Source organism: Bos grunniens, chromosome 1 (assembly GCF_055505025.1).
Source record: "Bos grunniens cultivar Pamir isolate PY7600 chromosome 1, Bosgru_T2T1.0, whole genome shotgun sequence".
Lineage (NCBI taxonomy): Eukaryota > Metazoa > Chordata > Mammalia > Artiodactyla > Bovidae > Bos > Bos grunniens.
In genome coordinates, this window is record NC_141165.1 from 88,229,777 (window position 1) to 88,246,151 (window position 16,375).

At 45.7% G+C, this 16,375-nt stretch overlaps 1 protein-coding gene across 26 annotated transcripts in view; it reads right to left on the reverse strand.

Annotated features, from left to right (window-relative positions):
- The window catches only part of KALRN (kalirin RhoGEF kinase), a 692,908-nt gene that overhangs the window by 23,233 nt on the left and 653,300 nt on the right, over window positions 1–16,375 (reverse strand). For all 26 annotated transcript variants that reach the window (XR_015164343.1, XR_015164397.1, XR_015164395.1 and 23 more), the window contains 5 exons: window positions 5,576–5,603; window positions 4,776–4,947; window positions 3,336–3,457; window positions 2,543–2,674; window positions 875–1,039 (listed from right to left, as the gene is read on the reverse strand). Coding sequence is in view for 19 of the 26 variants with exons in the window: in XM_086402125.1 (XP_086258251.1) it covers window positions 875–1,039; window positions 2,543–2,674; window positions 3,336–3,457; window positions 4,776–4,947; window positions 5,576–5,603 (619 nt within the window). In the remaining 7 variants the exon portion in view is untranslated. The remainder of the gene's footprint in view (window positions 1–874; window positions 1,040–2,542; window positions 2,675–3,335; window positions 3,458–4,775; window positions 4,948–5,575; window positions 5,604–16,375) is intronic.

Sequence of the window (16,375 nt, forward strand, 5' to 3'; positions counted from 1 at the left end):
GTGAAAGTGAAGTCGCTCAGTCGTGTCCGATTCTTCGTGACCACATGGACTGCAGCCCACCAGGCTCCCCCATCCCTGGGGTTTTCCAGGCAAGAACACTGGAGTGGGTTGCCATTTCCTTCTCCAATGCATGAAAGGGAAAAGTGAAAGTGAAGTCGCTCAGTGAAGTTCCTCAGTTGTGTCCGACTCTTCGAGACCCCATGGACTGCGGCCTACCAGGCTCCTCCGTCCATGGGACTTTCCAGGCAAGAGTACTGGAGTGGGGTGCCATAGAGGGGCAAAAAAAGAACCAGGTTCGTAAAATACTCAAATGCAGCTAGTTAAATGCATATCTTGGTCATTCAATGTATCTACATAAAAATGTATCCACCCTGAAAAAAGACATTCTGGGAGGGCTGGGGGTGGAGAAATGATACTCATTTTAACTCCAACCTTCGAGCAGGTGGCTTTCCTCTCCCCATTTTAAATTGGTGAGTGGGGCTGTCACTAATTCTGTGAGGCGCACTTAGGCTGGCAGGGGTTCCCAGGGAAGAGGAGGCTTGGTGTTTCCATCACAAAAGAGGGACAAGAAGTACCCACGGGGCTCATGGCTCCTGCCTGCCCCTCTAGGTGCCTGGCAGCACACACAGATGCCCAGGACCTGGTAGGCCTCGGGCAGACACGGGTGGCCAATCTAACTTGAGCCCCATACTTTATGGAAACACTCGTCATCAGGCCTCTGAAATGCTACTTGACAGAAGCCGACGAGCAAATCCAGGTCACCTCTAGCTCAATGGCCCAGCAGGCCAGTGGTCTGCCAGGGCCAGTGAGTGTATGACAGTTGGCCAGTTATCTTATATCCACCACCAGGGTGCTGGGTGTGGCTGGGACTCACCGTAATCCGGAAGTCGCACGAATTCTGAGGGCTCGCTGGGCAGGCTGATCCCCCAGGGGTTACTGGCACTGACTCTGAACTGATAAGGACTCCCAGGACTGAGGTCTTCAATGACAAGGTAGGTGTCCAAGGTCGATGCTACTGACTGCTGCCAGGCCTGGGAACCTAGGGCACAATTTTCGAGGAGTGGGAAAGACAAAAGGCCAGAGGGACATTGTTTCAAAGACCTTCAGCAAACAATGAAAGGAAAAATGACACATTCCACTCAAGGGACAGTTGTGGTCACTGCCTCGGGCCCTGAAAGCCTGTTGGCTAACTGTCGCAGGTCTGGGTTCGATTTCTTAAGAGCCTGAATACATCATGAGTGGCGGTAAAGCAGCTGGCCTGTTGAGTCTGTTCGTTTCCAAATGGGCATGTGAGAGAGTGAACGACAGAGCATGACAAATTCACAGAGGAACACACAGCACATTTTCAACAAGGCCAGAAAAATATACGGCACATTAATAACAAAGGGAAAGAAAACAGGCATTTCAAAATGGAAACAGAATGGAAATGAACATGTATGAGCACCAAGTACCTGTAAGATACTGTGGAAGGAGTCTACCCGTAATCCTCTCCTTCCACGTTGTCACTTAAATCCACAGAAGCCCTGTGAGATCGGGAGTATTCATCTCACTTTACACATAAAGTAACCGAGGCTCAGAAAGATTAGATAACTTTCCCGAGAGAACTTAGTTCATAAGATGAACCATGACCTGAAGAATGCCAAGGGAAATACAAGCTTGGAAAGACTTCTCTCAGCTCAGCATCAATGCCTTTGTGCTGAATTGAGAGACAGAGTGAAAAGCTAAACAAAGAGGTGGACAAATATTTTTATAACTGCAGAGGGTCTTTAAGAGAAGAGAGAAGGGTGAAAATAAGAGTAGCAGAGAGCAGAGTAAAACAAAGGATTCTGGTTCCAGGTGAAAACCGTTGCTTTCAATTCAGGTGTGTGATTCATCACCTGGTTCAGAGAGTGCTATTAACAATTAGAGCTACCTGGCAGCTTCTCATTTCAATGAATTCTTCTTGATAATAGTTGTTCCTAACTACTAAGGATATGTATGCACTCTTAGTGTGTTAATGTAACAAAGTTAAAAATGGAACAATTTAAAAAGTGATCTCTAAATTTATACAGTTATCTCTAAGTTTCTTCTGGGGTATAGATGGGGAGGGGGGAGGTGGGGTGGAGCATTGCTTTTGCTCTCCTAGTTACTACTCTGGAAGAAAGATCACAGATTAGCAAACTATTAATAGAGAGCTGGGTTCTCATGCCAGCTCTGCCTCTTATGAACCCCAGCTTCATGCTTCTTATCTTTCTTTAAGCTTTAGCCTCCTCATCTGTAAAATGGGCCTGATTGTCCCTGTCTGGGTGATCAGGCTTGTTAAGTAGGTAAGAGCAGGTGAAGGTACTTTGCCACCTGCCATGAGTCATTATCATTTTGGCAAAAAATCGTGCTCGGGGTTTGAGATCAAAGGCAGCTGAAGCCTGGCCTGAGGCCTTGGTGCTGAGTTGGAAGATATGAGAAGGGACAGCTGATGAAAGGCATGGAAGCAGACAGTGTTATGACTCCGAAGGACCTCCTTAAGAGAGAGAAGATGGAAGCGGAGGCAGGGGAGGCGGCACACCTTCCTCTCTGTATTCCACGGTGTAACCGGAAATGGTGCAGTTTCCCGTGCTGGATGGGGGCAGCCAGCGGAGGATCACGGAAGTGCAGCTTCTCTCTTGGGCAATGGGGCGGTTAGGGGCCGCTGGAACACCTGCGGGACAGAAATTAAGATCAAATGCCATTTCTGCAGAACTTGGCATTTATGCCAAGGCTGAAAGTCACCTAGGGCATGTGACCTAACCTTTACCTCATATGCTTCCTGTTACCTTGCCCACCAAGTGGTACACCTTTCCTAGGCTAAGGGAGACTTGGGAGACACACCTTGCTGCCGGAATTCTTCCTTGGATTAAATGCTGCATACTGGACAGAAAGCTCAGTGAGAGAACTGTGCTGTAGGAGGCATACAGTAGGGCCTGGACAGCTCTTATCAAAGATTCATTCTGTTCCCATTTGCTGCAACCTTGTTTTGGAACTTTCACAATGCCCCTCTTCTTCCCCAGGTCTCAGGGAGCCCTTATAATGTCCAGTTAAAATGTCTGACTAACACAAACTCATAGAAAGTAGAATGGTGGTTGTCAGGGGCTGAGGGGAGTGAGGGGGAAGTGGAGATACTTTGTTTCAAGGGTGCAGAGTTTCAGCTTTATGAAGTGAAGAGAGTTCTGGAGATGGGTTACACAACAGTGTGCCTGTACTTCACACTACTGAACAGCACACTTGAAATTGGTGACGATGGTACATTTTGTGTGTATTTTACCATAATTAAACATGAATATTAAAACACAAGAAATGTTTGACTAACAAAGAAACTGTACCTTGCACTTTAACAGTAGCAGATGTTGACGCAGTACCATGGTCGTTTGCTGCTATGCAGGTATAGATACCGCTGTCTTGGGGCATCAGATTGCAGATTTTCAGGGTGATTTCCCCAGAGTCACTAGGGACATGAAAAGGATGTCCTTCAAACACCAGTAATGAGACAATCAACTAGTAAGGGTACAAGGTGTGCTGAGCGGAGTCCTTTGGACCGACTGAGCACCTTGCCCTCTATTTCCCCAATTCCATATAGAGGAAGAAAATTCTTGGCATGCCTATCTCTCAAGTTGGTTGTAAATGAGGGATAGTAAAGGAGTAAAATGAGATAAGAATTAGAACATGGTTTGAAATAAAGTCCTATACAAATACTGATCCCCAATATTATTACTACCTAAAATATTTGGTCCTAAAATACTTTCAGTCCATAAGCAGTAACAAGTGGTACAAAAAATGGAAAGACTAAAGAATGAAAATGCACAAGTAGTTCGCATTCTACATGTGGCACCCTTGAAATAATTGAGTGACTTAAGGCAAATTCCTTCACTGAATAACTTTCCCAGTAGTTCCAGCCAGGGGTTCAAGACATTAAAGACCTACTCTGAAAAGGTTAAACCCAGCGGTCACAGTCAGTCCCACTCCCTCCTCACTGGTTGTAACATAACGTGGTAATCTTCATGACCCTTGCCACGCACTGACTCTCATCCTAAGCTCCCTGGGTCCACTGATATTTTAGGATCAGGCCATGGAGTCTCTGATAGGAATATCATTTCACACACAAAAACATTAAGCTAAAGGATGACGTGTCTTGATCCTAGCTGTTTCTTCCATAAATGTTTTTTAAGCATCTAGGGCTTGTTACTGCTTGTCCTATGTAAGCAGCATTGTGCAAGAAAGTTCTTAATTAGCAGGGCTTCCCTGGTGACTGAGAAGTAAAGAATCTGCCTGCAATGCAGGAGAACCAGGTTCAACCCTTGAACCAGGAAGATCCCCTGGAGAAGGGAATGGCAACCCACTCCAGTATTCTTGCCTGGAGAATCCCATGGACAGAGGAGCCTGGTAGGCTACATACAGTCTATGGGGTTGCAAAGAGTTGGACACGACTGAGTGCCTAACACTTTCACTTTTGGTTCAACCAAGTTTGATTTTATAGTCTTTGCGTGGAAGCATACTTGTGGCTGGATTTTCTGTTTTCTATTGTACACTTCGGAGTAAGTCATTCTTTTTTTCCTTCTAAGAAGATTGTTCTTAATGGAGGAATTGAGTATATCACTGTTTCACAGGATCCCAAGGGCCACAAAGGGTCTGTGCTAGAATAGGTTCCAGGGTAGCTCTTCTCTGAGAGGCTAAGTAACCTGCACAGGAAATGCATCCCAGACTTAGTTTCTGGGTACTGCCCGAGGTGTGGGGAGGTGCGGTGCTGATGTGGGGCTGCTGCTTACCAGGAGGAGACGGTGTATGTAGCTGAGCTGTTGTCAGTGTCAAGGATGTTCTGGTCGGGACCCTTCCAAGTGATGGTGGGCTTTGGCCGCCCACAGACTTTGCACTGCAGAGTCACTGTGTCCCCAAGCAAGCAGGTCACATCCACTAAGGGCACGAGGAATTCTGGCGCCACTGTGGTCAAATCAACATGACATACATTTGCATTATTCAGAAGAAACCGAACAAAACAATTATTTTATAATACAACCCTCTCATTCCCCACCCATGCTGTGTAATGATTCGAATAATCTTCAGCTTAACAGCACAGAGTCACTTGTGTCCTGTGAAAAAGTATTTTTAAAGTGCCGGGCCATGTTAAGTCGCTTCAGTTGTGTCCGACTCTCTGTGTGACCCTATGGACTGTAGCCCACCAGGCTCTTCTGTCCATAGAATTCTCCAGGCAAGAATACTGGAATGGGTTTCCATTAATAAATGTTTAGTTTTAGAAAAATTAGGAAATATTGATTTAAAAAAAGAGAAGACAGTCTCCATGATGTCATCACTCAGAGGTTTCTGTGAACAGTCTGGTATATATCCTTTTAGATTTTATAGAAATATATCTTTTCTTACAAAAAGTGGATCCCATTATACACATTGCAAGTTGTGGTCTTTTTTACCCCACTGTTTATCCTAAACATTTTCCTTGTCCATAAGTACAGGACTACATGACCATTGTTTAAAGATGCTACCTCAGTGCTGGATTTGCCATAATTTATTTAGCCAATCCCTGTGTAGTCAATTCTGTCACTTTTTAACTCACCTTCTTGGATGAAATTTGGATTTAAGATCTGAAAAACACAAAGAAACAGAAAATTGCATAAATCCTAAGCTACTTAAAGAGAACGGGAGACTCATCATAGTGACCAAAACGGAAGTACAATTTGGGGCAAGAAGCCTTGAGCCCAGCCCCTATAGTTTGTGATCATAGCACTAGGGCAGTAACAACAAGGGCACCTGATTTACCTTCCCCTCTGCTCTGTTCACACTCCCTCTGGGCAGCTGGGGCCCCAGGCAGGGGTACTGTGACTGCAGAGCTGGCCTTGCTGTCCTCCGTCACTTGCTTTCCTCCCTATTGTATGCATGCAACCCATTCTCCTCCACCTTGACATTCACTCAAGCATCATGATGGCACTGATTCTTCCCAGCATTGGGAATATTAAAAAATAGAGGAACTGACATCTATTAAAGTGGAGGGGTGCTGGACAAGAATCCAGTCATTTCCTCCCAGCAGCTAAATGCAGTTTGACTGGTTGAGGGGAAAGGAAAGTTCCACTTCTTCAGCCTGCCCTCCCAGGACTCCTCCTGTGGCCCAAGTCTCCATAGACAGCTTGAAAACCACAGAACTGCCCTCCTGGCTGCCTAGGTGAGGAAACGGAGACTTGGGCTGCCCTAGTGACCTGTCTGGTCATACAGCTGGTTCGTGGAGGCCCTGCTGGTGCCCTTTGTACATATCAAGCTGTCTGCCATGTGACAACATGGAGCTCACAGAAGGGACAACCTTCCAGTCCACTGGCCATTTCCCCTTCTTGAGAAGATGATTGCTTGATTTTTCTCCCGTCTTTTGTCTGACGTCTAACCCTATAGTCTAGGTCACAAAGCTGGGTGGGGTGAACAAAACCTGGGCTACAGAGCAGAAGAGGCTGGGGCTCACTTCTTTTGTTTTATGTGATTTTATCCTAGTCATTTAAACTTTACTACCATTACTTTCCTTCATTATAAACTGGGGATAAATAATAACTAGTACAAAGTGTTATCATGAAGATTAAATGACACCATGTATATTGCACAATGCTTGACAAGTATTTAATGACTATTTAAACAAAGATTATCTAATTCTAATCATCTCTCTTTTGCTAAGAGGCCTATTGCTGCAGTGGCTTCCAATAGTTTATCTTGCAAAATTCTTCCTTACTTCATAATGAAGGCAGGAAGCTTGTGTGCCTGGCAAACCGCCCACTGGGGCAGTCACACTTCTCTCCCTGATTTACCCAAGTCCCAGGTCAACTCGGTTTCTGTGTGGTTTTGCCTTATACAGGCATCCATCAAGCCCTTTGGAAAAAGATATTCCTCCTCTGAGTTCCTCTCTGCAAACCTTTTGCCTGCGTCTATCACTCAGGCTTTTCATGAAACAGGCTGCAGGAAACTGCTGTAATGCTGTGTCCTGGAGCTGAGTGTCTCAAGATTCTGACCACCACAGGGCTCTCTGCTAGTCTCCAAGGCTGCTCACACCACTGCCCTGCCTGCTTTTAAACCGGTGATTCTCACTCCTTGACCCAGGTGGCTTTAAAAACACACAAAAACCCAATGCCTGGGCCTTATGCCTAGAAATTCTCTTTTAATTGGTTGGGATCAGCAGTTTTAAAACACAGGTGAATCAACATGCAGCCCGTTGAGGAAGGCTGCTAAAAGTTTCCCTCAATCCAAGGAAACCAATCTCGGATAGACCAGTTTCCTGCCCCAGAGGTTTTTCTGGGTTGGGTGGGGGATGCATGGGGCATATGGTAAAGGGACTGCTTTTCCCACACTTTTGAAACCCCATCTACGTGAGGAGACCCCAGACCATGGTAGGAGAAGTGTGAAGAGTTGCTCCAGTTGACAAGGCAACTAAGCCACCAGTGCCCTTGATGGGCAGCACAGCATCATGTGCAGGGGCTGCTAAGGGAGCCAGAAGTCGATCCGCCTGGCTTAGGTGGAGTGGGAGGACGACATGGAATTAGGCATTTCACAGTCAAGGAAAACTAGGAATATTTCCTAAACGTTAACAGTGGTTTTCTCAGGGTGATGAGATGGCAGGTGGCTGTCCCCCCACTCAAAAAATACTGCTTGCTTCTCTCAGTTCAGTCACTCAGTTGTGTCTGACTCTTTGTGACCCCAGACTGGAGCACACAGGATGGTGTAAGATTTTGTGGATACAGAGATACTAAGACATAGGCTCTGACCTCAGAATTTATAAAACATCGGAACACTGGGTAATTTTTTTTTTTCTTACACGGGCTTTCCAAATATTCTGCAGGCATTATGTTTCACTTTTGTAATAAATTTTTAAAGGAAAAAAAGGTTCGGTCAGAGGTATTAGACTGTACGTTCTTAAAAAACAGGAGCCATGTTATTCATCGTTGCACCTCAGGCCTCTAGCCCCCAGTGTGCCACGTAATGGGCATTTAATACACGTTGGTTGAATGAATATTTGATCTATGTCACATTTCAGTTCTCCCATGAATTTAGGACTGATTTATACATAAAATCTGGAAACAGGACCAAAGATCTATAATATTAATTACTCCTGTGTATAATCCTAATAATATTTGACTGGAGTCAGCTTTTAAACACAATAGAATGCAAACTTTTTTTTTAAAAAGATTAAAAACAATAAAATCCATGGCCTCTGAGAGAGTAGGGTCTTTAGGAATATGGGATGCATGAGGGATTGTAAACTCTAGGAGCAGACAGAGCATGTAGTATCCAGACTCTAAGCCAGACACTCTCTCTTGCCTTGAACAACATTCCCAAGCAACTGAAGCCTCAGTTTTATCTGTAAACTGGGGATCATAATGCCCACTTGGAAAGCTGTTTGACTGAAGGGCTCAACCTATTTGATGATGATTTACTGAGCTTACCATTGGTTAAGTGGTGGTGGCCAGCAGGGGGCAAGGCAGAATGCCCACTACGCTCCTTGAGCCAACGGTCTAGTGGGAAAGATGGAATTAAATGACAGGCAGTGTCGAGGACAGTGCTTGGCTGGTGTCAATAACCAGCCTTCAAGAAACACGAAGCACTGCCCTCTCCCTCCTCCTACCCCAAGTCAATCAGAAGGATTTGACTCTAGGGTCAAAAAGATTTGGGAATGCTGCCAGCTTTGTTCCATGGCCTGTATTTCCCATCTTGATGGGAATCCCCAAGGGAGCAAGACACCAAGCCCACGCCAGGAGTCTCAGAGAGCTCTCCAATGGCAGCTTCCTATGTTACAAACATTTGAGTGGGGTTTCATAAACCTACACTGTGGCAGTGCTTTATAAACATCCCCCACTGCTGCTTAGAGAGTTTACCTTATTCCCCTTTCTTGTCACAACCCCAACGGTGTTAAGTATATTATTAAACCCAGCCAGCATTGTTTAAAAAGAAAATACTCCTAGCTTTGGTGTAGACCTTAGTGGGGACTTTGGAGAGAAAGGCTGCCAGTACGGCCTAACTGCAGGTTCTTTATCTGGAGGCAGCTTGTGGAAGGCATCTCTTTTCGTGCCGCTGCCCTCTGGCCGGCCCAGGTGTTGCTGATAATGGTAATACCATCACTGATTTGTTTAGCCTTTCATAGTTGGCACAAACTACTCAGACTCCTTCATTTGCTCCTCCAAAGCCCTGGGAGAAAGTGCTGAGCAGTTACTTATTCCCATTTCCAGAGGAGACAGGGAAGTTAAGTGTAACAGCACAGAGACAGTGATGGGGAAATGGCTCCCAGCGCTTTTTCCACCTTGGCGTTCAGTGCAGAGGCAAGGTCTTGGGAAAAGCATTGGGAGACTTTGTTATCAATGTCAAAGGACTGCCTGCTGACCTTTGCTCCGTGTCCCATCTCTACCCAGTTCTCCTCTACAAACTTGTCCAGCAAGAACAAAGAGCCCCCCCCCCCGCAAAAAAAATCCATCCTAATGTTTTTCTGTGACTCTGGATTATGCCCATAGGGGATTCCTTCCTTGTTTTCTTTTATTTTGAAGCAAATCAGAGTATTGACTGGAGGAGGGTCATGACAACCTTTCATCCCGTAGCTTCCTATTTATCTGTGGTTCCCTATGGACCACCAGGCCCGTGTGGGCGAGGGCCATGTTTCATTCACTGTCATTGCCTCAGAGCCTAGCACAATACCTGACTCACAGTGTTTCATTGCTGTCTGCCAAATCAATGAAGAACTGAAATGATAGGGAGGAGAGTTGAGAAAAATGCCTTGCCGTGAACTCGGAGTATTTTTCTATTTCCGTTTATCCGGAACATGGCTTGTTCTGAAATCTCATCAGCCAGTCACCATCTGAGATTTAGCTGACAGTGATCATCCCCTCTTCTCTGCTCTTCCAGAGGTTGGTCCCTTTGGCTCTGATCATGTCATCTGTGATCTGTCATCACATCTCCCCTGCATGTTAAGAGCCCCACCAGACTTGTGAACCCTTTTGAAGCCATAACCTGTTCATGTATTTTATGTACTCTTTGTCATGTTGCTTGACATAGCAGAACAAGCAGAATTTGTTAAATTAACTGAGGTCACTCAATGAGTTTAGACTAGAACTTAGGTTTCCTTTCCATTAGACACTATTGTCTAATGATCACAGGTGGTGTGGGACAGGACCTGAGGTATCAGACTGGGACTCGAAGGGTTAATTATAAGGTGCACACATTTCTTGAAACCTAATGTTTTCCTTCCTCAGAAACAGTCTGGGAGCCCATGTAAAGTGGTGGCGCGGCAGGGGGTGAGATCTGGATTCCAAAATGGAAGCGGAGGTGGAGGGAAGATGACGTTGTTTATATGAAATGCACGTTTTCTCTCTGAGAGACCAAACTTCGGGAGGAGGAGGCTGATATAGACCATGTGGGAAAGGGCTGGTTAGGAATCCGGTTGTGTATAAACAGCAGAGGGCAGCAGGTGGTAGTGGGTCCTCCTAGAACCACCACAATCCGGTTCATCAGCAACTCAAGTTTCTTCCTTCTGGAGAGAATTCCAATTGTTTTCTTGATTTTACTTTAAGATGGGGCGGGGGGTGGAGGGTGGGTAGTGAAGTAACAGGAAAGAATTACAGGTGAAATCAACCAGCAATGAATAATAAGCTGAGCTTTGAGCAAATCTGGAGTTTATTTTTCTTGCCAGTCAGTGTCCAAGATTCTGACTCCAAGACCTGAGCATGAGGATGAAATCCCATCTGTCTAGAAGACTAGGTGTCAAACGACTGCAGAAGAAAAATACCTCTTTCTTCTAAATCCCTCATCACCTCTCACAAAACACAGTTCAAAGCTATACATCGAGAATGCCGACGGAGTCAAAATAGTCAAACAAAACTCTAACCAAAGGTCCTAAACTCAACTCAGAGCTACCTTGAGTGAAATAAAATTCCATTCTCTGCCTCCTCTTTCTCTTAATGCTTGTGTCAAGCGAGTCTGTGTTCCAACAAGGAAAGAAAGGGATTTTTAGATGATGAATAAAATGGACAGATAACAGAAAAACAATGTCTAAAAGTTGAGGTATGATTTCCGGTTTTGAGGTTTAGCCCTTCATGTTTCCAATCTGGTGAAACCAGACGCAATATTCTGTTTTTTTTTTTTACTAAACATTTCTCTAAATATTTAGAAAATATTCCTATTTCTTCTCTTTTCTAAGAGGACATAAGCTGAAATTTAAAAAATACATAAATGCAACACAATCCCAGACAACAGAATTCTCTTTGAACTATCCTTACCTCCCAAATATTTTCATTATCATTTGGTTCTAAGTACTTTTCCTTCAACCATGATTTTTACCTTTGACCCAATTTTAATAGAAATGCTTTTAAATTTACAAATATATGAAATTTTAAAAAATTATCTTCTTGTTCCTGGTTTCTACAAGACTGATTCCTTGATTTTCACTGGGATTTGCTTTATGGGTAGTACATGGTTGATTTTCACAAAAAGTTCCATGTGTTCCTAAGAACATATTAAGCACTACTGGGTAGAGTTATGAGTGTCTATGTGTGGAGCACGTTGTTTCATGGGGACTTCTAGTCCAAAGTGAAAGTCAAACCAGAAATCATACCTCAGTCTTGTCCTACTTTTTGTGACACCATGGACCATACAGTCCATGGAATTCTCCAGGCCAGAATACTGGAGTGGGTAGCCTTTCCCTTCTCCAGGGGATCTTCCCAACCCAGGGATCGAACCCAAGTCTCCTGCATTGCAGGTGGATTCTTTACTAGCTAAGCCACAAGGGAAGCCCAAGAATATTGGAGTGGGTAGCCTACCCCTTCTCCAGGAGATCTTCCTGACCTAGGAATCGAACCAGGGTCTCCTGCATTGCAGGAGGATTCTTTACCAACTGAGCCATGAGGGAAGCCCCTTCTAGTCCAAATCCCTCTCCTATTCTTCAAGCTTTGCTTTAAGAAGATTGTGTTCTCAAAAATAAAAGGGATAAAAATATGACTTACACAGAATAATGAAAAAAGATCTATCTTCTATCTCACAAAATAGTAGAGGAGAAAGGAACTACAAGGTGGTTTATGGCGTGCACATACTGGTCTCTGGTGTTCGTGAGGATGGGGCTGGGGTTGCAGTGGTGGTGTTATCCTTTCCCTTCTGTAACTCACGTTTCCAACGTGGAATCTAGTCTTGACTTTGAATATTCAAAATCTCTATGCATGAGTGTCCTGAGATCTCATCCCTTAATGATTTGACCTTGATCATATCCTGATCCCCCAAACCTCTTTTACTGGGGAAACAACCTCCCAGAATCTGTGGACCCACAATATTTACGATGTGCTCTGAGGACAAGGGCCAGAGGAAGACTGACTTGTGGATTCCCACCCGGGTGCTTCTTCCCTGAGGTCCCTGAGCAGAACACACAGTTGCTGTCGTCCCTGTTTCCCCTACCAGTCATTCCCTGCCTTTCACCAGCGCTCTTCCTCTCCCTGTCCTGCCCCTTAGGGCTGGGTATTTGCCACCTTCCACTTTAGTCTATTACAACAGCCCTCCAATGGGCCTGCCTGTCCCCACTGTGTTCAGTTAGGTGCCAGTTACTTCCTAAAGCCCAGAATGAATTATGGGGACTCTGCCCAACAACCTTCGACTGCTCCTCACTGACTGCTCAATCAAGTCCAGGCTTCCTGGCAAATCCCCCGAAGCCTTCAGAATTTGGTTAAAACTCACCTGCCAGGCTTTATTTCCTACCACTCTTCTCACATACCTAAACCCCAGGTATCCAGATATCGGTCTCTTTTCAATATGTGCTAGGTACTCTCAAGCCCCTTCCTCACCCTTCACACTTCTCCAAGACTCTTTACATCCTATCAGTCCCTCCAACCCAGCCCCTGACATTGTGTGAAGCCAATAACCATGCACACAGGCATCCTGGGAGACAGGTTGTGAATGCACAACCTTGGGGCAGTTACTTAACCTCTCTGCTCTCTCACCTGTAAAGCAAAAACATTAACAGTACCTATGTCATGGTACCATGACAGGACTCAGTCTGGAGCCGGATGCACAGGAAAGGCTGATAAACAGGAGCTACTGTTATTAGCCCAGCCCTGCTGCTGCTGCTAAGTTGCTTCAGTCATGTCTGACTCTGTGTGACCCCATAGACGGCAGCCCACCAGGCTCCCCCATCCCTGGGATTCTCCAGGCAAGAACACTGGAGTGGGTTGCCATTTCCTTCTCCAATGCATGAAAGTGAAAAGTGAAAGTGAAGTCGCTCAGTCGTGTCCGACTCTCTGTGACCTCATGGACTGCAGCCTACCAGGCTCCTCCGTCCATAGAATTTTCCAGGCAATAGTACTGGAGTGGGTTGCCATTGCCTTCTCCTAGCCCAGCCCTGAGTGGCTGTTAAATATTCACCGAATGAGTACTTGAATGGCTCTATGACCCCAAAAGAGCAGATTTCAAAGTTCCCTATATAACAAAGGCATTTAATCAAAGCCACCTCCCTCCACGTGGCAGCACAGGGAGGAACCTAAATTACATAATTTGTTGGCCCTCTATAGTACTCACTGCAATGCCTTGTATCAACCAACTTGTGTTAAACTGAATTGACTAGGAAATCATGTTGAGCGGGCCTGTAGGTGGATCTTGACAGCACAGGGTGTGGGCAAGGGAGGTGGTGGCCTCTGCTCCTCTAATGGCTGGCTCTTAGAGCAACTTCTTCTGGGTCAACAGCACCTCATAATCTCATCAGTGTATGACACAATGAGATGGGCCAGGCTTCCAGATGAGGGTGAGGGTGTGCTGGGTGACTGTTCTGAACTGAAAAAACAATTCAGACGTTTCCAGCTCTTGAAACTAGACCTCTTTCCTGGCATTTATGGCTGGACTCCTGAGTCACTGGGAACAGGTGTGGTGAGGCCAAATAATTACCCCAACTGTCAAGGGATTTAAAAAGTTGTTGAGGAAGAAATTCTCCTCCAGCAAGCAAATGTGCAGCAGGGGGCGGCCTGAAACTGACCTTCCTTAAGGAACTGAGCCTCACTTGGGGAGCAGAGTTCTCTATCACATGCCAAGTCTGTCCTCTCAAAGCACCACAATTAAGACCTGCTGTTTCTATCGGTTGTGTGACCATGATCTTTCTGAACCCGTTTCTTCTAGGAGGGTAAGAAAACCCCATATTCACTAAACGGTTGGAAGGAGCAGAAAGCATAGTAGACGTGACGGTGCTGTGGAAGATCTTGTAGTGAATCCTCTTGGGAGAAACACTAGCTCCAGCCAGCTAAGTGTGCTTCTCCCAGTGGCAGAATATAAATCAATCTGCATGTAGAGTTAGAGCTAAGCTAGGCAAGAGGAGTGAATCTCTGGGCCCAACCCATCAGATCTATTACAAAGAAAATATTTTGTAAAAAATAAAATGAGAGGAATGTGATGCTTCACTTTCTTTTCTCCAAAGAGTTCTTTTCATTAAAAGAAAAAAAAATTCTTTTTATAAAACGCAGAAACAGGCACCAGTGGAAATACACTGGCGATGCCGGGAGGTCAGTCACCCGACCAGGGGTGTAAAAGTTTCCTTGAATCTGTCTGGCCAGGTTATTTTGAAGCTCTGAATCTGGGACAAGGCGCCGAGGCAGCTAAGGTGGGAGCAGCAGGCTAGCTCTTTGAAGACGTGAAAGCCAGGGCTAGGGAATTGTGGGTCTGGGCGAGAAAGAAAGGTCAATTCTGGCCACTCAAACCCTTTCCAGAGCCCCAAGTGGATGCTCCAGCTGGGGCTCAGGAGGAAATGTACCCAGGCCATTCCTGCCACAGCCCCTGCAGAACAAGTTTCAGGGGCAAAACACAAACTCTTCTACTTTCTCTTCTGTTGGGGCCTCATTGTTCTCAGAGTCAGAAGTTCAGAAGAGCAAGGTCTTTCGATTCTACACCTTAGACCGGCATGAGGCTCAAAGGGTTCAACATCTCTTAGATAAACACCCGTGCTCCTGGAGCTCTGTGACCTCCCACAGAGAAACCCCTCAGGCTCAGAAAGGCTAACCTGCCTGAGGCCTTACAGTTGACAGGCCCTAGACTGGAGTCCAGGTTTCCTGGCTCCTGTGCCAGTGTTCTTTCCATATGATACTGCCTTTGTGTGATCTTTATTTAAGTCCTGCTTCAGCCTTGCAGGGCTGGGATGGGTGGAAAAGATATTCTTCTTTGTTGAGCTGGAAAACTGAATAACAAATGAACAGAGGAAAACTGGCACTGGAAGGCACGTCTTCTTGTCTGCCAGAATCTGTGTTTTAGATTAAAAACAACCTGAAGATGGGGGTGGGCAGCTCCAAGCGGAGAGCAGGATACTGTGGGTGGGGGAACAAGGGCCAGGGAAAACCAGAAACAGGCTTCAGGGCACCTGCTCATTTTGTGAACAGAAAGCCACAACTTCCTCTGCCTCGGTTTCCTCTTCTAAAAGTCTTGGAAGGGGCTGGAGAGACGGCGAGTGGAGTGGAGTTATTGTTCAGCAGGTAAAGTTTCAGTTTGGGATGATGAAACAGTTCTGGAAATGAATAATGGTGACGGCTGCACAACACTGTGAAAGCACTTAATGCCACTTAAAACAGGTAAAATGGTAAATTTTATATCATGTATGTTTCAGCACAATAAAAAACAAACAAATGAAGGGGACAGTGTTAACTAAAGGTTTCCAAGATTCCATCAACTCTGAAAGTCCATGATTCTTACCCTAGTTGGAAATTTCTTTTCAAATTAGCTTCATCTTCCCACATGCTTTCTCTCCCACAGGTTCCCAACCCAGTTCTTACACAGCAAGCACCAATACCCACCCCCTGGAGTTAAATGCCTCATGGCTGGCATTATGACTGCACGTAGCCTGTGTTGTGTCTGAGGACGGCCCTGTGTCAAATGGCTAGCTAGGGCAGAGATGTGATCTTTTTAGAATCATGACAACCTCTTACTCTGATGGACCGACCATCTCTGTTAAAAGTGGTATTGGCAGTAAAAAATATTAAGATGCATTTAATTAACTGGACTTGACATAAATGCTAGCCTGAAGACTGAGACCCAAGTCTGGGAGGTTGGGTCAGGCCTTTCTACGCCAGCATCCGCTGCAGGCAAGCAGTGATGCTGAGGTTGGAGGAGTGCCAAAGCCCAAGCATCGAGTCTTCAGACAACTTTTCAAAGGTGGCAGGGATGTGGGAACCCATGTAGCCTGGGTCCTGGGAGAAATCCAATACAGTTCAGAAAAACCCAGACTCTTCAGAGATGGGTGTGTTAGCTGAGAGGGTGGAGGCTGAGCCTCAAGTCTTCAGCCCTGCCTCCCGCCTGGGTGTCAGTGCAGATATGGGGCAGGACAGGGTGAGGAGCTGGCAGGTGGGCATGTGGTACCTAGCCTACCATCACACCTGCCTGCCTTGTCAATAAA